This window comes from Hyperolius riggenbachi, chromosome 7, assembly GCF_040937935.1.
Source record: "Hyperolius riggenbachi isolate aHypRig1 chromosome 7, aHypRig1.pri, whole genome shotgun sequence".
In the NCBI taxonomy this organism is placed as follows: domain Eukaryota; kingdom Metazoa; phylum Chordata; class Amphibia; order Anura; family Hyperoliidae; genus Hyperolius; species Hyperolius riggenbachi.
This window is the reverse complement of record NC_090652.1, coordinates 164,499,212-164,525,339: the sequence shown is the minus strand read 5'-3', so window position 1 is coordinate 164,525,339 and position 26,128 is coordinate 164,499,212. Positions and strand designations below refer to the sequence as shown.

Here is a 26,128-nt window from a genome sequence, read left to right as displayed (position 1 = left end):
TTTTAATATTTTAAATGCATTACATTTTTTAATAGCAAAAAAATCAGTTGCACTTTAGAGTTTAAAACAGGGCACCCATCTGTTCCTTCGATCCGATCTCGATGCCTTAACCTGCTGAGCGGTCTGGACGAGCTCAGCTCGTCCAACACCGCCAGAGGCTGCCGCTCAGGCCCTGCTGGGCCGATTTTGATGAAATAAAAAGCAGCACACGCAGCCGGCACTTTGCCAGCCGCGTGTGCTGCCTGATCGCCGCCGCGAGCAGCGGCGAAAGAGGGTCCCCCCAGCCGCCTGAGCCCAGCGTAGCCGGAACAAAAAGTTCCGGCCAGCGCTAAGGGCTGGATCGGAGGCGGCTGACGTCAGGACGTCGGCTGACGTCGATGACGTCACTCCGCTCGTCGCTATGGCGACGATGTAAGCAAAACAAGGAAGGCCGCTCATTGCGGCCTTCCTTGTTTATTCTGGGCGCCGGAGGCGATCGGAAGATCGCCTCCGGAGCGCCCTCTAGTGGGCTTTCATGCAGCCAACTTTCAGTTGGCTGCATGAAATTGTTTTTTTTTATTTAAAAAAAACCCTCCCGCAGCCACCCTGGCGATTTAATCAGAACGCCAGGGTGGTTAATGTACTCCCAAATGTCTAAATGCCATGTATCTGCACTTTGTGTATCCTTGCATTGCATCTTTTAGTCTTCGTATCTTAAGATTGTTTTGGGCAGGAAGAGACTGGTTTACCGGCATCAGACTGGTTTTCCTGGGAGTGCATTTGGAAAGAATAAAGATAACACTAAAAAAAAACCTATGAGGAGATGGGCTAGTCCAAAATTTGACAGATCTGTCAGATTTTTACTAGCTGCTATATGTGACAGCTACATAGGAAAAAAAAGTTATAGTACAGTTTAATTTGGGACAAATGTAAAACTAATATACCTGTATTTTAAATTTTACTAAATTTTGCAATAGTTGTTAATTGTTCTTTAAAGTGTCATTAAAGAGACACTTAAGCCAGAAAAAAAATGAGTTTTACTCACCTGGGGCTTCTACCAGCCCCCTGCAGCAGTCCTGTGCCCTCGCAGCTACTCACTAATCCTCTGGTCCCCCACAGTTGGGAATGCGGAGAAAGCTACGCGTGGCCAGTCTTGACGGGCCTGTCGGCAAAAAACGAAACTAGCTGGCAGCGGGGGACCAGAGGATTAGTGAGTGGCTGCGAGGGCACAGGACTGCTGCAGGGGGCTGGTAGAAGCCCCAGGTGAGTAAAATTCATTTTTTTCTGACTTAAGGTTCACTTTAAGGAACAGAGGTTAATTGGAAATTGATGACCCAGTGGAGAGTGGGGATCATGCATAAAAATTGCAATTGGTTAATTGGTTACTTTTGTCAAACTGAGGATGCTAAAAGGTGAGGTTATTTTGAAGTAATAATGGAAAGTTTTTTGGCAAACAGCCAGTTCACTATTTTTTATTAATAGATCTCGAGGAAATGTCTTGGTTGATACAAATTATTAATGGCATTATGTTTAAAGCATTCTCATTTTGCAGCATTTATTTTAATGCTAGTGTTTAAGACACTTGCCCAGTAAAGAACATGTGTTTGGTTTCGAAACAACCCATTCTTTATCCTTTGTGTTTATTTTCATGAGTGGCAATGCTTTCTTCTTTATGAGACTCTGTGATCAGTGTCAGAAATGTGCAAAAATATGAAAATCTACAATATAAATGATGAGATTTTCCCTTGACAGTCAAAAGCCCAATACTGCACTCTCAGTACCCAAGCGAGCCAAACTTGTTATTGAGGAATGGATGTCACTGTATGAAGCCCTCACAAATGAAGGTGTGAAAATCTTGCTGGAAAAGGTAATGACCTCTTACAATGTTGTATCCAAAAACCTCTCTCTTCAGGCTTTAGGGAATTAGTCTCCCGTAGAGAATTAGGTTCTGTAAGTGAGTCTCCTTCAGCTCTCATATAAATTGTATGGATAATTGTTTAGCGAATAGGGTTTACAGTCTAAACCCATCTGAAGTCTAAACCCATCTGAAATACCACTTCTTTTAAACTAAGAAAAGTGAGTAAATGTTGTGAGCTACTGTGGATTACTGCTTATCACATCCACTTCTAAGCACAAAGCTTTTTTCCCCCCTTTTTTCCACTCATTAGGATTATTTTTTTAGGTTATGAAAAGCTCAGTTAAACAGTTAAAAAAATATCTGAAGGAACACTGTACAGTTCAGCCTTATGATCCCAAATCTGAGGGCATTGACAAGCCATCACTACAGTCATGAACAAAATTAAAGGATTTATTCTTCATATTCTGATAGGTACAGTATAATAATAATGTATTTATAACCAAAAAGCCAACTTTTGGCATATAGCATAAATTCCACTTCATATTACTGAGCCATTAATTTAACAATATGTACAGCTGTTTCAAATGTTTCAGCAACAGCATATGCAGATTAAGGAGACTGTGGATTGTCTGATCTGGTGTTTAGGGAATAAAAATGTCAGTAGGCAGAACCATGGGAATTATGCCTTCAGACTCCCCGTGCCACATTTTTTTGTTAATAATGGTAGTAATAATAATAATAATTATAATACTTATAGCACCATGATACATTTAGTATAAAAGGTAATTGCATATAATGTACAGCACACCTTGTTATATGTACAGAGAGAAGAAGTAGCCTGGACATACAAACATACTATTAAGCAAAAGGAAAAGGACCGCTACTTATATGAACTGACGGTGTAAAATTATTATTATCCTTGATTTAAAAAGCTGCAGCATATTATGTAGCACTGTACAATACATGGGGATGTAGTCGATAAACCATCATTCATACGTAACAAGTTCATACAATGACACAGGAGGAGAAGAGGTCCGTGCCCAAGTATGCAGTCTCGGAGGTGAGGAAATATAGTACATAATAAGTGGGTGAAATTAATTTGTGGCTTATTAGAAATGGTTAGGAGAGAGAGGAAGATGTGCTAATGAGTACTAAGAAGTGAATGTTGAGGGCTTGTTTAAATATGTTAACAGCATGGGTAATCCTAATAAAAAGAGAGCTGGAATACCAGATAGTGGAGAGAAGTCTTGGAGCTGTGTTTGGGACAGCAGTCATGAGTGAGGAAGTCATTAAAGAGTAACTGTCAGGCTGCAGAAGCTAATTTAAACCTCTATTCTCCTGTGTTAAACAGTTTAGAAGGAAGCCCAAAAGCCATTAGTGAAGATAAAAATCTCAGTTACCTTTGATGTGTGCTTATCAGCAAACTGTTAGACCTAAGCAGGACGCAAGCCGCGTACTATACTGCAAAGCATTCTGGGGCCCTCCCCTCGGCTGCTAATGAGACGTTACAGCAGCTTGTGTAATCAGTCCAGCGCATAGCACTGATAAATCTCGGGCAGAGTACACTGCAGGAGTCAGCTATTGTTCCTAGCCACATGGCTCATTAATATTCACTGCACACTGTGTTATTTAGTACCAGCTTTTCTGTGATCAGGAAGCAGGCAGGACATGACGACACATTTGACAGAAAAACATGGAGCCTGCCATGAGCTGTCAGGAGCATCTATCTCTGCATATACTATATACAAATTCTGTGAAATCCAAACGTGGACAGTGAAATGCATATGCAGACCCGTTTCTAGGGGCCTTGCAGCCGTGCGGCAGCCCTGAGCGCAGACAGCCAAAGGGCGCTGTGAACTCTCCCTCCCTCTCCCCAGGGGACTGCAAAGTAATTAGTTCAGGGAAGCACTGTATACAGCTACACTGACTGGCCAGGGGGGAAGGGGGGCAATCTCCCCCCAGGCCACCTTTCATTCAGTGATTTAGGGCAGGTCTGGTGTATTTGGGTTTGTTGTAAGGCAATGTGAAACTTGAGGCTAGCTGATAAAAGTGCAATCAGAGGACAGGCAAGCTGGCAAATATACACAGCATGAATGATGCAGAGCTTGCCTGAAGGGTCTGTGGGCAAACATCTGTCTGGTCTCTCCCCATTGTTATTATGACTGCATGTGTGGGTAAGGTGTTATACAAGTTGAAAAGTTTTTGACAGTCCCTAGACTCCAGGAGGGCTGCTTTCTGACTTGTGTGAGGGACTGTCAGGGACAGGAGTCCTATGATAGGCAAGTAGCCTCTGTGTGATGTGCAATACAGATAAGCTCTCTGCTCCATCTCAGGCTATTCTCAATTTCTCTCCACTCCTCTGGGCTAGTGCACGCCAAAATCGCAATAGCAATCGCTAGCAATTTGTGAGTGTGATTTTGTGAAGCGATTTTCAGAGCTATTTTTTAATGAATTGCTCCAAAAAATGCTACACACTGCATGTAGCATTTTTTGGAGCAATTCATTAAAAAAAAACGCTCTGAAAATTGTTTCACAAAATTACACTCACAAATTGCTAGCGATTGCTATTGCGATTTTGGCGTGCACTAGCCCAGAGAGAGGAGGAGTGGAGAGAAATTGAGAATAGCCTGAGATGGAGCAGAGAGCTTATCTGTATTGCACATCACACAGAGGCCACTTGCCTGTAATCTCACACAAGTCAGAAAGTAGCCCTCCTGGATTCTAGGGACTGTCAAAAACTTCAACTTGTATAACACCTTATCCACACATGCAGTCATAATAACAATGGGGAGAGACCAGACAGATGTTTGCACACGGACCCTCCAGGCAAGCTCTGCATCATGCTGTGTATATTTACCAGCTTGCCTGTCGTCTGATTGCACTTTTATCAGCTAGCCTCAAGTTTCACATGGCCTTACAACAAACCCCAATACACCAGACACCAAACCTACCCTAAATCACTGCATGAAAGGTGGCCTGGGGGGAGATTGCCCCCCTGGCAAGTCCGCCCCTGAACTATACCGGATACCTATACTGGAGGCACCTACCTGGCTAATCTATACTGGGGGCAATTATACTGGGGCACCTATGCCTGGCTACCTATATTGGGGGGACCTATAGCCCACTACCTATACTGAGTGCAACTAGACCTAGCTAACCTATACTGCAGGCACCTATACCTGACTCCTGCTTGGGGGGGGCGCAATTTTTACACTCTCGCACTGGGTGCATTTTAGCCTAGAAACTGCCCTGTGCATATGTAATGTAAGTACAGCCAATCTTTAGCTACTGATATATGTGTTTATTTTCTCTGAGACCTTATACCTAACAGCTCCTCTTTAATAGGTCCTTGGAGGACCGCAGAGGCTGGTTAGGGTGTATTTATGTATAGAGTTAGAAATATAAAATGGGGCAGCAGCAGGTTCAAAGGCAAAGCACAGGAGCTTTAATTTGTTCCCAAGATAAAATGGCTGCAAGTTCACAGATTTGCAGAAAGAATCAGCAGTAATAAGCAGGACAGACAAATCAAGCTGCAGCTGCAGAAGTAGCTTGTAAAGGAATACCAGATCAGATGACATAGGACTTGAGGTAAAAGCTATACATTTACTTAACATATTCATACAATGTTTCTGTAGGCTCACTCTAGACATGATGTTGCCAAGGGAGAAGGTATAAAAAATTAAGAACATACATCCAAGGACTGAGCCTTGCGAAACACAGACATGGTAGAGGAAGAGTTATCATTAAAGAGATTTGGAAGACATAGTTAGAAAAAGAAAACTTAATTTCTGCAAAGTAAAATGGTGACACTGTGTAAAATGTAAATAACAATTATGCACTAGTTAACATCATTTAAACCCTACATTTTATTAAAAATAGTACTAAGACAAGAAATCCAAAATGTTTGATCTGGTGGATCATTTTACAATTAGCTTTATAATGGTAACAGGTTAGGACATGGTATTGCACAACCCCATACTATGATAAGCACTTACCAGAACTCATAACATATAATAACTTAACAGCACATAACAAATCACATACAAATAACTTTGGCAAAAAGGCCACGGCCATTTGTTGGAGTAGCACAAGGATCTGAATTACCACATTCAGAAATTGAAAATACAGATGATCATCAAGTTTATTATAACCCAAACATACAGAAATGTTGTAATAAATTATACCATTGTATACAAACAAATGTCCGCCCGCAGGGTGACATTACCCAAAGCCAGGCCAGCTTAACTGGACTGGCCCCCCCAAACCGCGGCCCTTTCAATGCCAGAATGCAAATTGGCATTGAAGATATCCAATCCTATTGCTGACAGGTGAACCCCGTCCCTTCTGTACAGGCCAAACACGGCACCTTCCAGTTGAAAGTGGCGGATAGAGAAGCCGCCCACTCTTTGTAATACTTTTACCATGAATCTATTTATTCGCTTACGAATCTTTTCCACGAATGTGAAACCACTAGAAAACCATATAAGTCTTGGCACCATCTCTGAAAATATAATTTTTGCCCAAGACAGCTGGGCAGCTATCTGTACAATGTCATGCTGCATCCTTTTCATTAGTTGAATGGTATTGAATTTTCCTAAATCGTTGCCACCTAGATGGAGGACGAGGATATCCAGGGCCGGCCAGACCTGGAGTTGCTTACAGATTAAAGGGACAAGGCCATCCCATCCTAGTCCTCTATTACCTTTCCAATATACCTGAAAATCGTGGGGATTAAGAAATACATTTTCAGTGTATGGCCTATTATGGGCTCTCTTTTGCGCCCTGTAGACAAACAAGTGTCCCAGTACCTAAATAACAGTTTTCGAACCTGAAACAAAAAATTATAAAGATAAATTAGGTCTAATGTATAAATGAAACCTTTGAGACTCCCAGCAGCCAATCCGTTGGATTGCCGCTTCTGGGAGACCCAACTTAGCGTCCTCTGTAGCAGCTCCGTTTCGAAAAGAATGAGGGGTAAACCTGAGGTGCTGAAGCCCTAGATGTGTCAAACATTTTCTAAAAACTGCTCTAAATTGAAAAGCTGATAAAGGGGAACTGTCCCTATGCACTAAAAAGGAAAGGGAAAACGGCTTCACCTGAAGGAAATCTCAGACTGCGTTAACTGGACAGCCAGCAGACCCAGACAATGGGGCCAGCTGAACCCAGGAACCCTTACCTCCTTGATCCGTTTTGGATCTGGCAATATAACTATTCACAGATCCGTCTGACATCGACACATGCTCAGATTTAAGGAAGTATTCAGTTACTTTATTAACCGCCACCAATTCATAAATCCAAAGAGCTCCGAAGAACGCTAAGGAAAAAGCAGTTTTAAATAACATACACTCATAGGGGTCTAAACAGACAGCAGGTAAAATTCGGAATAACTCAAATAGCATTGGGAAAGACACCGGCCTCCTACTATCTGGAGTGCGGCTGTCCCTACACAAGCCTTTCAGGAATTACTTAGCAACCGGATATTTACTGTGGCCTGGAATGTCTGCCAGGCGCCTATAAAGGGAGATTCCGGCTAAAAGCTGCAACATTTTGGACCGAGAGGATCCGCCCTCAATCTCCTCCAAATAAAAGACAGGAAAACATCAGGAGAGTTAACAAAAGGGGAAACAGAATAGGCATCAGAAAATAAACACCACCTGATCCAGGATGCTTCATAGCCCGACCATGTTCGAGAAGACACCGACTTCTTAATCAACTCTCTAATCAAGCCCAGATCAGATTCCACAAGTGCTCCGGGCAGCCAATTCCTGTCATATCTGCTCCCGGGACTAGCGTTCTGAAAGAAGACAGCTGTTGCCGAGGCAACAAATCAGCTATAACATAATCCTTGCCAGGCAAATAGACAGCTTTTATCCAAATGTTGTATTTAAGACACAACAGAACTATGTGCCTAAGCAGCTTGACCACCAGCTCCGATTTTGCAGATAAACAGTTTATAGCATATAGCACACCCTTATTATCAGTTTGAAGCTGAATCCTTTTGTTGTCAAATTCCTTCCCCCAAATAGTTAACGACACTACCACCGGAAACAGCTCAAGCAGTAGTATGTTTCTCGTAACTCCTGCACTAATCCAAGAAGGGGTTAATGCTCGGCTGACCAATGTCCCTTACAAAAGGCCCCATAGCCTATGGAGCCTGCTGCATCGGTACAAAACTCCATTTCAGAGTCCAAAACAAAATCTTGTTGCCACATCGACCTACCGTTATAACTTGAAAGAAAATCTGACCAAACTGATAAATCATCTTTCACTTCTCTTACTAGGCGAACATGTGCCTTGGGGGATTTTTTTACCTGCAATAAGCCCTACTGTTCTTCTAGAGAATACTCGCCCTATGGGCATAACCCTGGATGCGAAAGCTAAATGGCCCAGCAGGGATTGTATTTCCCTCACCGAGGCCTTTTTTTTAGCCATTAGAACATGCAATAATGATTTCAGCGAATTAACCTTTGGCAATCTAAACTCCATTCTAGATGCGTCAATCGTAATGTCCAAAAACTCTAATGATGTTGTTGGGTACACTGTCTTTTCTTCTGCTATTGGCACACCAAAGTCTGTCATAGTATCAGCAAAAACCTCTAGTAATGTTTCACATATCCCAGTGCTTGCTGGGCCCATCAGTAAGAAGTCGTCTAAGTCATAGGTTCTCAACATGTGGTACGTGTACCCCAGGGGGTACTTCTGATGGTTCCAGGGGGTACTCAGGCTTGATATACTTAACCAATAATAACAAATTTAGAGTTTTAGATAATGCTAAATCTTATTTAAATAACATCTAATTAGTATTTTAGCTAATTAAAAGCAATAGTAAATGCTTTAAAATTGTTTCGAACCTATTATCATGTACTAGGATTACATATATATTTGTCAAGGGGTACTTGTGGTAGTATTTACTATGCTAGGGGGTACTTGGTGAGTACAGGGTTTTAAAAGGGGTACATACCAATAAAATGTTGAGAAACACTGGTCTAAGTAATGGACGACCTTTCTTGACACCACCCAGTCCAAAAAGGTAGAGAAGGCTTCAAAATAAAAACACAAAAGAGAACAGCCCATAGGGAGGCACCTATCGAAATAAAACTTATCATCAAAACAAAAACCTAAGGAATTAAAGGCTTCCGGGCATATAGGTAATAATCTGAAAGCAGATTTTATATCTGTCTTAGCCATTAAAGCATTCCGACCAAAACTGCGACTAACGGTCAGGGTGTAATCAAACGAGACGTATGAAACCGAAATGAAATCCTTATCGATAGCGTCGTTAAGGGAATTCTCTTTTGGAAATGAGAGGTGATGGATCATACAGAATTCATTAGGGGTCTTTTTTGGAACCACTCCCAGTTGGGAGATACGAAAATTTTTAAATGGAGGGGAGTCGAAAGGGCCAGCGACCGTTCCCGCTTTCATTTCCTTGCATATCTTTTGAAAGGCTATGCCAGGAAATATGGAACAAAAGGAAGAGATGTGAAATCTTGCACTGCTGCAGGCTAAAGGTCGCTATGAACCAGCAGGGATCACACAATAGCAGCTCCTTTTACGCTCGGCTGTGAGCGGACTACTAAGAGATAAAAAGAACAAAACAGGAGGAGCACTCTGTAGTGTGATACCTTTTAATCATTAAAAACTGCGCAATTATAAAATTGCTCTTACTAGATATATAAAAGTGACAAGCATTCAATGAGGCTCATAGCCTGAAAAAGGATCGTCCCCTCATAAGAGCAGAGCCTGGGGCTGCAGTGGCCAGCAGCAGGCAGCATAGGTCCAGATGGTGGATGGACGTCAGGTCGCTCTCTGGGATGATTCTGTGCAGGTATCGTCAAGACGCGTTTCGGCGTATCCACGCCTTCGTCAGTTAACGAACCTGCATGCACATTGAACTCATATTTATACCAGGAAGGTGGGAACAACTTCCTGAGGTTAACGAAGTTGAAAGGGCGGGAGGCGGGATTAACCCCACACAGATATAAGTTTTGGCTTTTAGTCTCCCACTGGGCATAATGCCCTTCAAAAAATGATAATAAACACCCTGGTTTAATTGCTAGAACTAGAATCAAACAACCTGCCTCCTTAGTCTGTTTGCAACAAGCAGAAATAGAGGCTGTCTGTGTCCACATAGCCTCACACCGAGATCTATTCTGTCATGAATGGAGGGGCAGGGATTGGTCTGCCATGACAAGGGAAGGGGCGGGAACCCTCATTCTCATAACATAGGGGCGTGGCTAAATCCTACTCGTGTTTATGAACCTCAGTTTCAACCTCTCGGTCGTCAAGGCAACCCGACCGAGAGGGAACCGAGGAAATGGAGGAAAGGCAGAGCAATGTCTTAACTATTGCCTTCCTCCACTGCGTGCACCGTATGCTTATAAGCCGCCCCCATAGGAGTGACCATAATGGGGCATCAGCCCGAAAACAAACCTGTGGTAGCAGAAGGCAGGGTCTAGCTTGCCGTGTCAAGAATCGGGGGTGTGGCCAGCCGCGCCCACGACAGGAGGGCGCAGCTAAGCCGCACTCGTTGAATGGAAGGGGCGTGGCCAGCCACGCTCGTGAGATGGAAGGGGTGCGGCCAGCCGCGCCCACAGCCCAAGGGCGCGGCTAAGCAAAACTCGTGTCTTGAAGCCAAAGTCTCGGCTTCTCGGTCGCTAGGGTGACCTGATCGAGAGGGAGGGGGGCGGGACCGGGCGGGCGGACGTCGTGCCCAAGCGATTGGAATTCTCCATCACCATGGCAACCGTCGTGATGACACTGTGCTCTTACGTTGTTTGTAGAGCCGTCCAAGGGAGACTATAGCGAGACACCAGCCACTGCGCCCCATACCTCGCTGGCATTCACAATAGTACCTCAATTGCAGCAACATTGTAAAAACTATATGTTAAAAAGACATAAAAGGTGCATAATAAAATTAGTGTTAAAACACATGTTAAAACACCACTATGTATAATCCAAATGGTTGCACATACATAGAAACTATGTGGGTAGATGAAAGTGGATCATTATATGCTTGAAAAATGTATATAATCGTGCAACAGCACTAAAAACATCATATATAAATATATACAGGAAAATTAGATACTTACCTACAGGAAATTTTCCTTTCCTGGTGCAATTCCATGGCAGCATACTATGGGTTCCGGGTCCCGCCCCCTAACCCCATTGGACACCATAACTATAAGTTTTTTGAGTGCACTGAGCCCCACCATTCTAATAACTATCGTCCTCCCCGACATTGGGTGGGACCGTATGCTGCCATGGAATTGCACCAGGAAAGGAAAATTTCCTGTAGGTAAGTATCTAATTTTCCTGTTTCCCTGGTGCTTCCATGGCAGCATACTATGGGATTTAACTAGACATAAAAGAAATTAACAGGGAGGGAATGCATAACACTATTTATTTAAACAGCAGAAGCAGTACTAATAATTGAATGACCAACATTCGTAGATGTTAACAAGGATGGATCAATCCTATAATGTTCTATAAATGTATTAGCAGATGACCACCCTGCAGCTTTACATATAGCTGCCAAAGACACACCGGCCAATGAAGCCCAGGAGGATGCAATGCCCCTGGTTGAATGGGCTGAAGACTGTGTAGGTGGCACAAGTCCCTTAAATCTGTAAGCTTTACATATAATTTTCCTAATCCAGGAAGCGATAGTTCTTGTTGAGGCCTCCTTACCTTTCCTACAGCCAGTAGGGATCAACAAAAGATGTTCAGATTTTCTGAAGGATTCAGAGGCTTTTAAATATTTTTGAAGCAAAAATAGTAAGTTTAGAGGATGTTCTTTAGTAGAGTCTTTGCTATCTGTGAAAGCTGAAAGTGACCACTCATTGTCCAGATGAAACACAGTAACTACCTTTGGAAGAAAGCCTTGCATTGGTCTAAGCGTGACCCTATCTTGAAAGAACACAAGGTATGGCTCTTTATAACCCAGAGCATGAAGCTCCGAAACCCTTCTTGCTGATGTTATAGCCAGTAGGAAGGCAACTTTATATGTTAAGTTTGAGATAGAGCAATTTTCCACTGGAAAGAAGGTCGAAGAGCTTAGATAATCTAAAACCACCGGCAAATCCCATTTTGGATAGATGTCTTTCCTTGGTGGTTTCATCTTCAAGGCAGCCTTCATGAATTGCTGTATTAAAGGATGAAGTGACCACTTATTCCCTGATAATGAGGATAAAGCTGTGACATGAACTTTGAGGGTATTGTAGGCAAGACCTAACTCCAACCCCTTCTGTAAAAAGTCCAAGACATTATTCACTGAAGGTAATAATGGATCAAACGATGAGGCTTTAGCAAAGTCTATGAATTTTTTCCATATCTTGTTATAGATTGAATTTGTTGATGGCTTCCTTGCCTTCAACAAAGTTTGCACAACAGCCGCTGAACAGCCCAGATTTAGAAGCCTCTCCCCTTCAAAATCCATGCCGCCAGATGGAGCTTGTGAGGAGCTGGATGGTAAAATGTTCCCTGGGACAAGAGTGTTGGAGAATTGTGGAGAAAGATTGGTTCCGACTGGGCCAGTTGTAACAGAAGCGGAAACCAAACTCTGTTCGGCCAATAAGGTATGACTGCAAGCACCTTCGAGCGTTCCACATTCACTTTGCGTAAGAAGCGAAAGATCAATGGCACCGGAGGAAATGCATATAGGAGTTGAGGTGGCCATTTCTGGGCTAGGGCGTCCACTGCTAGAGCTGTGCGGCAAGGAATCCGTGAGAAGAAACGAGGAAGCTTGTGGTTCTGGTGTGAGGCAAAGAGATCCAAGATTGGGATCCCCAGGGCTTGAGTCAATTGAATAAATACCTTCCTGTCCAACGACCACTCGTTGTTGTCCAGAGTGTTTCTTGAGAGAAAGTCCGCTCTCATATTGAGACGTCCTGGAATATACATCGCTTTGAGGCTCTCCAGATTTTCTTCTGCCCATGAAAAGAGACCGGCCGCCTCCTGTGCCAGAATTGTACTGTGGGTCCCTCCTTGATTTTCTATGTATGCCACTGTTGTGGTATTGTCTGACCTGAGACAAACCGATTTCCCCTTCAGCATCGGTGCAAAGGCTTTCAAGGCTAGGCGAGCTGCTCGTAATTCTAAGAGATTCGAATTTTTGTAGACATTCTGGTAATGCCAACGTGATTGCACTATGTGGTTGTGACACCACGCTCCCCAACCGAACAGACTGGCATCGGTCGTCAGGTAAATCCATTGAGACGGTTGAAGAGAGAAGCCGTTCAACAGATTGTCTTCCACCAACCACCATAGGAGAGAGTCTTTCATTTGGGAAGATATCCAAATTCTTTGTTGCAATTGCCGTCTGTTCCACTGTAGTAGGAAAGGTAACTGGAAACCTCTCATATGCCAGTGTGCCCACTTTATCATTGGGATGGTCGCTGCCAATGTCCCTAGGAGTTGAAGGCACTCTTTCGCGGACATCTGATTGGCAACCCGAGCTTTCGAGATCCAATAAGTGATGGACGGGATCTTTGAAGGAGGAAGAGAAACCGTGTTCAGGAGAGTATTGAAGCTGGCGCCCAAGTACACCATCTGTCTGCAAGGAATCAGTTGACTTTTCTGAAAGTTGATAATCCAACCTAGGTCTCTTAGCAACTTCAAGGATATTTGAGTGTGTTGGAGAAGAAGATGACGGGAACTGGACAATATCAGGATATCGTCCAAATAATGGAAAATCCGTATTTCTCTCTCTCTCAGTAGCGCTATGACAGCCTGTAACACTTTGGAGAAGGTTCTGGGCGAGGTGGAGAGACCGAAAGGGAGAGCTCTGAATTGCAGATGTATGTCTTGAATTACAAACCGAAGGAACTGTTGGTATTGAGGGTGTATTGGAATATGGAAGTATGCGTCTTTCAAATCTATTGACACCATAAAGTCGTTTGGCTGTACTGAGAGGATAATAGACTGTAGGGACTCCATCTTGAACCTTGGTAAAACAATATGTTTGTTCAATCTTTTTAGATCGATCACAGGACGCCAGTCTCCAGTTTTCTTGGCTACTAAGAACAGAGGTGAGTAAACACCTTTGCCTCTCTGTAAGACAGGAACTTGTTGAACCGCATCCTGGCATATCAACAGCTTGACGTAATCTAGCAGGCATTTTCTCTTCAGTTTTGAAGAGGGAAGTCTGGTTGGTAGATATATGTTTCCTGGACGAGACTCGAATTTCCACCGGTGGCCTTTGCTCACAGTCGCCAGAACCCAAGGATTTGAAACCCTGTCCGCCCACACTCGAGCGTAGGCTAACAGCCTCGCCCCAACCTGAGTGTGGGCGGACAGGGGCTCAAAAGGGCTTACCCTGAGCCTGGCGAGTGACCGACTTATTTGTTTTAGTTACAGATGATTGACTGGTCTGCCATTTCCTTTGGAATTCTTTCCCAGGTTTGTAGGAGCGAAGACTCTTGAACCTTTGAAACTGAGGCTGAGACTTTTGTACATACTTCTGTTTTCTAAACTGCCTGTCTTGAGGAATTTGACCTGATCTTCCACCCGTTTTCTTTGAAATAGCACTGTCTAGCTTCTCCCCGAAGAGATATTTTCCATTAAATGGTATCTTTACCCAATTCTGTTTGGAAGAAGAGTCGGCCTTCCAGGGCTTTAGCCAAAGGGCTCTCCTGGCTGTAATGGAAGACATCATGGCTCTTGACGATGCTCTGACTCCATCTATAGCTGCTTCACTAACAAAGTCGGACGCTATTTTGAGGTCTTCCAGTGCCGAGACTATCTGATCAACCTCTGCTTCTGATTTCACTGCTTCTTCGATATTATTTGTCCAAATTCTCATAGCTTTCGAAAGGGAAGTCAAAGCAATTGAAGTTTTGCAGGCAGCACCAGCAGACAAGTACGTCTTTTTTAATTCACTTTCCATTTTACGGTCAAGAACATCTTGAAAGGCGACCGAATTTTCCATCGGCAGTGTTACATGTTTTGCGAGACTAGCAATGGAGGCGTCGACCAATGGAGCAGTCTGTAAGGCTTCTGCGTCTGTTTCTTTGAACGGATAAAGCTTCGACCATCTGTTCGTGAAGGGAGTCTTGTTCTCCGCCTTATTCCACTCGTCTGTCATGACACCTTTAATTTCTTTCATGAACGGAAAAGATGGGCCTGACTTTGTTAAATGAGGGTAATATTTTCCTATATCTTCAGACGCATCTTCTGGATCATTCCACTGTAAAGCTTCTTTAATCGCACTCACTAATGGTTCCACCAAAGAAAATTGGAAGTTCATGTGATCTTCCGAGTCAGAGGTAGATTCTAAGACAGTTTCCGGGTGACCAGACCTATCCTCCAAGGCTGAAGGACCAGGAAGAACCGTATCCTCTTGAGCAGAAGTCGAAGCAAAGGCTGGGATCTTTGACGCCAGTTCTTCTCTAACTGCTTGTTTAATGAGATCCAAAACTCTGGATGAATCTTCCGACTTGTCTGCGGACTTCTCTTCAAAGCATTTTTCACACACAATTTTATCTGGCAGAGATTTCCTTCCACACATCCAGCAATCACCCTGCGGTGGCCTGATTGGCGATGGATTACGCTATCGATATGATGCATTATTTCTTGATCTTGAACCAGATCTATAGTAGGAGTCGTATGAAGGCGATCTTTCGTTGCGTCTTCTCGATCTACTTCTACTTCTTGATCTCACTCTTTGTGTAGAGGAATAATAGTAGTTTCCTGCTTTATCCGAAGCATGATGATCTTCTTTATTTTTAGGTCTAGAAGGGCTAAAGAGGAATACTAATTAGTACCCATAAAGCCACAGACCCTCCTTTTTTTTTTTTTTTTTTTTTTTTTTCAGGAATTACCTGTGAGGCTCCTTTCGGTGCTTGTTACCACCCATTCAGGAGTATATTGCTGAAGATATAGTCAAGCTGCCATGAGGGAGGAAAAAGAAAAGTTTAGAATAAATATTATATCTAAAAACAATATATACCTAGAAAGAAGACGCATCTAACCATATCCAAGCATATGTACGCACAAATACATAAATAAAAAGAAATGCCAGCTATCCTCCCCATATATGAACATATACCTGTCCATACATATGTGTATTTAAACACATATATAACTCCATATATGTAGCAAAGTAATTTTATCTACATTTTGATTCCCCTTTCTCTTTTTTTTTTTTTTTTTTTTTTACTTACTTCTTAAAAGAAGTATTAGGCAGGGCTTCTCCGGTGCTGATAGCGGTAGGGGCTGAAGAGCTACAGAAAAGCAGCCTCCAGCCCCAAAAACGCCGCTTAAATAGGCAGCCCCGGCTCTGAGCATGCTCACAACGAGCTGCCCATAACCAAGATGGCCGCCGCTGTAGTAAGAGGGCGGAAGAGAGGCGGATCCCCGCCTGGAGGACAAAACCAGAGCAAGTCTCGCGCGCCCGCGCTAGAACTCGGCTGCCCGACACTTCCCTCCACGCTACAGCCTCGGCGTTCTCGAGCGAGACGCCCAGGTTGCCGGAAGGACTCCTCCGCCGTCTACCCTCCGCAGCATGCCGGAAAACCGCTCGTCCATCCTGAAAACATGAGACAAACAAGGTATGGAGACCCTAATACTGCAAAACAGCGTTCTAGCTGTTCAATGACCACCCTGCAGCCCATACGTAGATAGGATGAATTGACAGATAGGGAATGAAAAAAGTTACAGAAGGCAGCATAAAACAACCTGTATTTAACAAGTTAATACAACACCGGGACTATAACCGGGATCTCATGAGAAGCATTTAGCCCCTATAAGAGACTTCCCCAGGGAAAGGGATAAACCCTGGGGGAATTACAGAAAGAAAGAAACAGGGATAGCAATAAATAGTGTCCAAGAGGAGGGGAGGACAAAGGAAAAAGAATGGTGGGGCTCAGTGCACTCAAAAAACTTATAGTTATGGTGTCCAATGGGGTTAGGGGGCGGGACCCGGAACCCATAGTATGCTGCCATGGAAGCACCAGGGAAATATATATATATATACATATATATATACATATATATATATATATATATATATATATATATATATATATACATGTACATATATATATATATATACACATGCAGACATACGTGCGCACACACATAGATATGTATATACACACAAACAATGCAACTACGCTAAAAAGGAAGGAACACCATTGTATACTTGTGCGAAAAAGGGCCCAAGGATACATATTGAGGAACCCTGGGCACTGACATATGCCTACCAATGGTGTGACTTACAACAATATAAATATAATCAATGATACAAGAAAAAGGGGGGGGGGGAGGAGGGAAAAGAATAGGGGCCCTGTTGTTGCTGTGGGGGACCAGCAGGGCTATGAATTTCTGATGGAGTTTGTATTTTCAGAACCCGTGTTGTTCATCCGATGTAATATTTTGGACAGTCACAGGATAGTAGATATACTACATAAGGGGTAGCGCAATTGATGAACTGTTTCACCTGAGTGGTGTGTTGGTCGCTTGTTATGTTCTTCTCCCGATGTTGTATATAGGGGCAACACTTGCATCTGGATTTTCCACACCTATAGTATAGTTGCCAGTCAGACCGAACATATTCTGACAGGCATTCCTTGATTTAGAGCCAATATTACTTTTTGCGATCTTGTTTTTTAGAGATTTGGCCTTCCGGAAGATAGTATTAGGTTTCGTGGGTAAATGCTGACTCAGAATGGGGTCCCGTAAAAGTAGGGGCCAGTTTGTATGAATAATATGGTTGATGCTGCCTGCTCTGTTGTTATATGTGGTTACAAACTGTGGGCCTTTGGCAAGATGTCTTTCCCGTTCTGTCTTTTTTCTTGAGGGAATTTGTCTGTCCAGAAAATAGATCCACGAATTTCAGGTTGAGCACAACCACACAACCCTGACCGTTAAAAGATGGTATTCTAAAACCAGTAGTAAAGCCTTCGATAAGCAGGTTACTGATCTCCTGTTTTGGGTACTTGTTTAACCACTGCAACATGTTTTGAATTTTCACTGGGGTCGGAGCCCTTAAGAAAAAGATCTTTTTGCTGACCCTGCGCCTGCAGACCCAGCTTTTTAAAGCACCTAGCCCCTGCATGTGAGCCACCATAGAAATTGCACTCATGTTTGTAACGGCAATTACTCAAAAATTTACACGGGCCTTAGTTGAAGGCGAAACATAGCCCCTTTTTAAAGGAACCGCTTACCGTGGTGGAAGCCTGCTTTGGTGCTGCAGAGCGCTGCGGAAGCATATAACCCAGCCACAGGCCAACCTCTTTTGTACCCCAAGTCAGAGATGAGTGTACTGACATTCTTTTAATGAAAGCCTTATCATAGCTAAACCAGGCGGAACCTCCGAACTGCTTATACGCGTCATTAATTATATCTAGATGCTGAAACAAACCCGTACATAACTCTGGCTTTCTTTCCCCTAACACACTGGCATAAATGCATAAATGCAAAAAGCTTGGAGCCAATTGCTGAAAGTGCGCACAATTGGGCGCCTTCTGTCCTCCTCACCCTCCTTCTTGTCCTTCAAGTCCTTGTAAGAAGGAAGAAGGGTAAGAATGTCAACAAATTCATTGTTCCAATACTGAAGCAGGGGACACAGGCTCACTGATAACAGGTTGCCCCGACCCTTGACTCAATTGCTGCGCCCCTTTAACAGGCTCAGCTAAGCAGCTAAACATGTCAAATAATGCATTTAAACAAGCATTGATGGTATAGACAGAAACTGAATCTTGTAACTCACCGGGCAGAACTGAGCTCCTGTTCTCCCTGTCTGAAGGCTGTGCAGTTTCCTGACTGGGACCTGCAGTGACATCCTCTCCAGCTCCAGCTGCCGCTTGAGTAGATGAAGGGGCTGTCCGAGGCATGGTATCCTGGCCTCTGCTTCCCTTAGAAATCCTCTTTTCCATGGTTTTGCGAGGAGGGGGCGGCGAGAACACTCTCCTTGCTTTCCGTGGACGTTTACCTAGCCCAGCATGCCGAAGAGCTCCTCCTGCATCCCCCTCCTTCTCTTCCGTCTTCTCCTCTCTCCTCTTGTTTGTCCATCCACGTCTGCCCGCCCCTTCCTCCTCCTCTCGGCTTGAACTCCTTCCTCTCACAGAGCCCCGAGGAGAGGTTGGGGGACAGACACATGAGGCTTCCTCTACAGGTGGTGCCGACGGGCCGGACACCACCTCTGGTTCGTCGCATGTCTCCATAAGATTGCGCAGCCACTGCTCTCCGTCCTCCGCCCTGGCCCTGCGCAGAACCGCCGCCACAATTACGTCCATGCTGGGAAAAGGTATGATTCTTTTCTTCTTTCAGCCAGCCGCTAGCGTCTTGCCGGCTCTTTTATATCTGGTCCTCCTTTCCTATAGGCTGCTCCAGCAAGCCCGCGAAGCTGCAGCCAATTAGCGGAGCTCCTCTCCTTCTTCCCCAGTCTCCGGGGCCCGCACCTGCAGTAATCAAGAAGGGAGAGCCAGTACCGGGTGTATTAACCCTCTAGGGGCTGGCTCTACCATGATTATGTAAGAAAACAGTGGAGTCTTTCAGAAGAAAAGTTGGGGAGAGATACACCCTTCTTTGAAACAATGAGCTTGCAAATAGTACTAAGAATTAAGAATAACATCCCTCAATATGTGATTGCATTAATTTGGAGTTCATTTGTACCATAGTTCATCAGAAAAAAAATTAAGAGGAACTGGATAAATATTTGTTTGCAAGGATAAGGCCTCAGGAACACTTCTGAAAAATTCACACAGTGCAACCACTAATACAGATAAGATCTGTACACTGAGTGGTTCGGATTTAATGTTTAACCTCCCTGCCGTTATAAAAATTTGCTGCGCACGGCAGGGAGGGTGGTTTTTTGCAAATTTTTTTTTTTTTTAGCATATAGCTAGCCTAGTGCTAGCTACATGCTTCCCCCCTCCCTGCGGCGTCCCCCTGTTTGCGCCGATCGCCGCCGGCGCATATGCCCATCCGAAATCCCGTTCTGAACGGGATTTCCATGAGGGCTTCCCCCGTCGCCATGGCAACGGGCGCGATGTCGTCACCGACGTCATCGACGTCGTGACGTCAGAGGGAGTCCCGAACCACCCCTCGACGCTGCCTGGCATTGATTGGCCAGGCAGCGCACGGGTCTCGGGGGGGGGCACCCTCTGATGCGGCGGGTTGCGGCGATTCGGCGCGGAGCGGCGGCGATCGTAAGTTACACGCAGCTAGCTAAGTGCTAGCTGCGTGTAACAAAAAAAAATTATGCAAATTGGCCCAGCAGGGCCTGAGGAATCCTCCGCGGCAGGTTACCCCGAGCTGAGCTCGGGATAACCGGCAGGGAGGTTAAGTGCAGTGCATCATAAAACATAATATAGATGTAGTGAGAAGATACCTATAGCAATGAATGTAGAAGCTGCATCATTTATTAATCCAATAATAGCACACAATATACTCAAAGGTAAATATTGAGGGACAACAAACCACTAAAAGAAACAATATAAAACATGTTGCTGACAGAGGAAGCTTAGAACAATATAAAGTTGGTCAACCTTCACCCCTCTCCTGGTTTCTCTTTGATTGGTATTTATTTAAACCTGGGCTGGCAGAGGGTGGAAGAGATCAATATATAAAGAGGTTAAAGGAAGGGGTGTAACAGTAGTCCCTGCAAGAGATGCAGCCACAGGGGGGCCCTGAAGCCACAGGGGGCCCCGTGGGGGGAGTATTTCTTTTCCCTGTCCCGAGAGGCTGATCACTAAGGGAGAAAAAAAATATTCTGCTCTCTGCACAATTGTTCTAATGGCTGCATTTGGTCAGCCACTGGTAAGGAATCATACAGAGTTTTTCAGACACAGATTTGTAGACAGTCCCTATTTTGTGTTCAACAGGGTTTTGTGTACAGTGCTGCTCTACCCCCAGCCTTTCTACCCTTCCCCAAGTGCTGTGTACTCTAGTGATGCTTGAGGAGTCTGGGCATTGAGAGAAAAAAGCTTTCTGCTCTCTGCACAATTGTTCTAATTACTGAATCTGCTCAGCTACTGATAATGAATCATACAAAGTTCTGAAAGTCTCTATTAAGTGTGTACAGCGCCCTGCCCTCAGCCTCTGCAACCTCTCCCCAAGTTCTGTCTACTGTAGTGATGCTAGAGAAGTTTGCTGAGCCAGTTCTACTCCATCAGAGATGGACAGAGTGAGTGTAATAAGCTGAGGCTAGGAACACACTCGTCTGTCAGCTTTCTGTATGTATTTTCTTCCAACTATGTGTCTGTATGTGTGAAAACATGCACACTTTATCACAGAAGCTAATGTAATTGATAGAGAAAATGTGTGCAGTGCTTGAGTGCTGTCAGTTTTTATCTGCATGGGGAAAACGCATTCAAGTGCGCACTAGCCAATTGAAGAGCATTGGTTCTCAGTTTACCTGTGCAGAAAGCAAGTGGGGAAGGGGCCCCATCCAAAGTTTTGCAGGGGGGGGGGGGCAGTGATTTCTAGTTATGCCCCTGGTTAAAGGCAATACGAATTTGGTCAGAGAGCATAAATGCTTAGTTGTTCATGTGGCTACAAAATCAAGTGTCTTTCCAGCAAGCTGTATGGGGCTGTATTTTTTCTGTTTTAGACCAAAGAGGCTAGTGATACACAGCAACTTGGCTGAGAGGGGGATACTATGGCCACCTACAGCAAAACTGGAGTCACTTAGAAAAACTGCAAAAAGTCAAGCGGCAAAGCTGTCCATAAATTCTGGAATAGGGCCAAAATCCACATAAGCTGCAGCTCACTCTAACCTGAATTATCGCAAATTCTTTCTGTTTTAGGAAAGCAAACTTTTGTTTTTCTTAACATCTTAGTAAGGGGGCTTTTAGGACCATTGTAGTCCCTTACACACCCCAATGAGTTCTGGGTCACCATGAGCTTGCTGGTTAGTCTGTGCCTCTCGGATTTACAAGCCCTACTCCATAGAGCCAAATTAATCCATGCCATGCACTGATGAGGATCAAACAATCCGAAACAGCCTGTATGCATGTTGGATTATTATGGCTCTGTACACATTAACAAGCTGACACATCATTGCATTCCAGCGGTTCTGGAGGTGTGTTTAGCTTCTAAGGGTACAATGGTTAATTTGCATATATTCAGCAGTGGTGCCTGGGAGACATCTCGAGCTCACTCTAACCTGAATTATCGCAAATTCTTTCTGTTTTAGGAAAGCAAACTTTTGTTTTTCTTAACATCTTAGTAAGGGGGCTTTTAGGACCATTGTAGTCCCTTACACACCCCAATGAGTTCTGGGTCACCATGAGCTTGCTGGTTAGTCTGTGCCTCTCGGATTTACAAGCCCTACTCCATAGAGCCAAATTAATCCATGCCATGCACTGATGAGGATCAAACAATCCGAAACAGCCTGTATGCATGTTGGATTATTATGGCTCTGTACACATTAACAAGCTGACACTTCATTGCATTCCAGCGGTTCTGGAGGTGTGTTTAGCTTCTAAGGGTACAATGGTTAATTTGCATATATTCAGCAGTGGTGCCTGGGAGACATCTCGAGCTCACTCTAACCTGAATTATCGCAAATTCTTTCTGTTTTAGGAAAGCAAACTTTTGTTTTTCTTAACATCTTAGTAAGGGGGCTTTTAGGACCATTGTAGTCCCTTACACACCCCAATGAGTTCTGGGTCACCATGAGCTTGCTGGTTAGTCTGTGCCTCTCGGATTTACAAGCCCTACTCCATAGAGCCAAATTAATCCATGCCATGCACTGATGAGGATCAAACAATCCGAAACAGCCTGTATGCATGTTGGATTATTATGGCTCTGTACACATTAACAAGCTGACACATCATTGCATTCCAGCGGTTCTGGAGGTTAGAGATGGGAAGTTCGGATCTTTTCAATGATCCGGATGATTCGAATCGGATCATTGAAAAGATCCGGATCTTTGATCCGAATCTCGGATCATTTTACTACCGAAGCATTCGGGGTGAAATGACTAGCAGGACAGGTCTGTGGACAGGAGAAGGAGAGGGAGTGGACACACAGAGAAGGGGAGATGGTGGACAGAGGGCAGGGAGTGGACAGAGATGGGAGGAGGGACGAGCAGAGAGCAGAAATGTTTGCACACAATACCCACATGCAGCAATCATATGCTTTACATGTATTTCACCTATATGCTCATCTGTATACTTTGACTGCAAACGTCGCACAGTGAAGGAAAGCATTCCTAGAAGATAAGTGCAGCTGTTTAGTGCCGAGTGCAGTGCAATCACAGTGCCTGCAAAGTTACTGAGCTGTGCTGAGCCAAAAGCTTCCAATGTGATCACTGGGCACAACTACGGAACAGACAGCCTGTAATGGGCAGCACATTATAGCCAGTATGTGTGCTCTACACATATCTGGCAGTGGCACCGATGTCCCCTCTCTCTCATCTACCTGCTGTCCCTGCAAGGCTGCCTCGCATCCAACAGAGCGATCCATCTCAGCTCTGCTTCCAGGACCCCGCTGCCCGCTGAGATGGGGCGTGTCGCTTCTGGCCCCGCCCCTTTTGCGATCCGAATCGTTCATTTTGATGATTCGGATGATCGACTCATAAAATAGATTCGGATCAAAGATCCGAATCGTTCATGATCCGGACAACACTACTGGAGGTGTGTTTAGCTTCTAAGGGTACAATGGTTAATTTGCATATATTCAGCAGTGGTGCCTGGGAGACATCTCAAGCTCACTCTAACCTGAATTATCGCAAATTCTTTCTGTTTTAGGAAAGCAAACTTTTGTTTTTGTTTTGCAAGGTAGCCACATAGACTTAAAGCATGTACCTCATATGAAGACAAGATTAGAGATGGAGGAGTAGGGAGAACATAGTAAGTACAATAAGAGGAATGCAATTGACCCACATCACCAAATGTCCTGTTATCAGGTCTGGAGGCATCTGTGAAGTTCAGGACTTCATAGGAAAGTGCAGCAGCAGAAGTATACTGAGAAGTGTAGCAGCAACAAAACTTTTAAAGTCAAGTTTCACACAGCACCAGGATTTTAAGAGATTTTCCTCGGAAAAGGTTGTGGGTGGAAGTTAGTTTGTTGCTCACAGCATTTTAAAGAACACATAAGAATGGGGGTGAATATTCCTAAGTAAACTGAAACCCTGATGAAACATCCTGCTGGATGTGAAACACATGGGTCGTGTGGCTGGCCTAAGCTCAGCTGGTGCTGCTGCGATCTATCTTCACACACGGGACGCTTGGTTGCTTCCACCCGCTGAAGGAGTAAGAGTCCTTTACCGGGCGGTAGTGTATATACCACAGATGAGTCCAATGTGAATGGCTGGCCATCTATGGATATAGGGAGTCAGCTTTCCCTATCTCTTAAGAGGAGCTGTCAGCCATACTTTCTCAGAAAAAAAAGCACATATATAAGTAGATAAATACTTGCTCTACTTACATAGCATATGTATTGCACTGTCCACATTTTGATTTTAGTGATTTTTCTACAGTAAAAAAAAGAGAAAATCCTTCTTAGCATTACCCATTTGAAGTGTGGCTATTTTGAAGCCAATCCTGATGTCATTTCCTGCCCTACTCTCCTCTGCCTGATTTGCCCGCCCTTCACTATAGAAAGTGTATTGTCTCAGCATGAGAAATATTTGCTAATCAGAGAGGAACAGAGGTGTGGGAGGGGAAAACAGGAGGGAAAGAGGCTTCAGCCAATCGGGCTGCGTTAGTTAAGTCTAAGGGGAGATAGAGAAACAAAAAAGGACAACCCAGCATGCCCTGCAACTTCAGGTAAACTGGGGAATGATCATTTATCAACAAGAAAAGTAATAGTGATTTTAACTTCAGGATTGCCTGGTTAGCATCCTTATTACTTGTTTACCAGATAAAAATAAAGAAGTGATTTTTGATTTTATGCCCGACAGTTACACTTTAGGAGGGGATGACATACCTATGCTACCTGAAGCTTTCCTGCTTATCTGCTTGGCTGCTTTGCAAATTGCGCTGCTTCTGTGAGTAGGCTGACTCATCTCGATTGACTTTATGCGCTATCTGAGTCATGTTTAAAGGAACTGGCTGACAATTGTTTGTGGACAAGGGGGCCTCCCTTGATTAGTGGACTTCCTCCTTTTGCCAGCTGGTATGCACGTGTGAGCGTGTAAGATGCAGGATGGCTTGATGTGATTACAGTGGCCATTGTATTCTGATGCAGCAGCAACCATTTCATTACCACTTTACTTACGGGCCTAGGTTGCTTGCTTCTTCTTTTTAGTTGTGTTTTTGTACCGTTCGCTGTTATCACTACTGGGTATAGCATTGTTGCGATAACCCACCAACTTTACAGTTACTTAATGTGATAGCGCTTTATACCACAGTTGGCTCCTTTGTTTTCTATGTAAGTGGAGTGAATGGGTGTGAGGCTAAATGTTGATGGTATCTAATAGGGAGAAAGACATTGTGAATAAGGTCTGGGCTGGATGAGATGTCAACAGATGTCAACAGAAAGAAGAAAAAGAATGTCTAGCAGGGGCATAAGTATATTGTGCGGGCCCCACAGCAGAGATCTGTTGGCCACCCACTCCCCCCAAGTCACATTATTTAGGTTCCCTCCACCTAGGTTATAGGGGTGCCCACTCCTGTTCTTAAGATGCAGAGAAGCATCTGCATATTAAGTGCAAAAGCGCCCGGGAAAGCAAGGGCTATTATTACACCCATAATGTTCAGTAAATATACAGGGAGTGCAGAATTATTAGGCAAGTGGTATTTTTGAGGAATAATTTTATTATTGAACAACCATGTTCTCAATGAACCCAAAAAACTCATTAATATCAAAGCTGAATGTTTTTGAAAGTAGTTTTTAGTTTGTTTTTAGTTTTAGCTATTTTAGGGGGATATCTGTGTGTGCAGGTGACTATTACTGTGCATAATTATTAGGCAACTTAACAAAAAACAAATATATACCCATTTCAATTATTTATATTTACCGGTGAAACCAATATAACATCTCAACATTCACAAATATACATTTCTGACATTCAAAAACAAAACAAAAACAAATCAGTGACCAATATAGCCACCTTTCTTTGCAAAGACACTCAAAAGCCTGCCATCCATGGATTCCGTCAGTGTTTTGATCTGTTCACCATCAACATTGCGTGCAGCAGCAACCACAGCCTCCCAGACACTGTTCAGAGAGGTGTACTGGTTTCCCTCCTTGTAAATCTCACATTTTATGATGGACCACAGGTTCTCAATGGGGTTCAGATCAGGTGAACAAGGAGGCCATGTCATTAGTTTTTCTTCTTTTATACCCTTTCTTGCCAGCCACGCTGTGGAGTACTTGGACGCGTGTGATGGAGAATTG

General features: G+C 44.0%; 1 protein-coding gene across 1 annotated transcript in view; it reads left to right on the top strand.

Annotated features, from left to right (window-relative positions):
- RFTN2 (raftlin family member 2) overlaps positions 1–26,128 on the top strand; it is a 135,370-nt gene that overhangs the window by 67,393 nt on the left and 41,849 nt on the right. Inside the window, exon 3 of the mRNA XM_068244843.1 lies at positions 1,732–1,846. Within this exon, the coding sequence (XP_068100944.1) occupies positions 1,732–1,846 (115 nt within the window). The remainder of the gene's footprint in view (positions 1–1,731; positions 1,847–26,128) is intronic.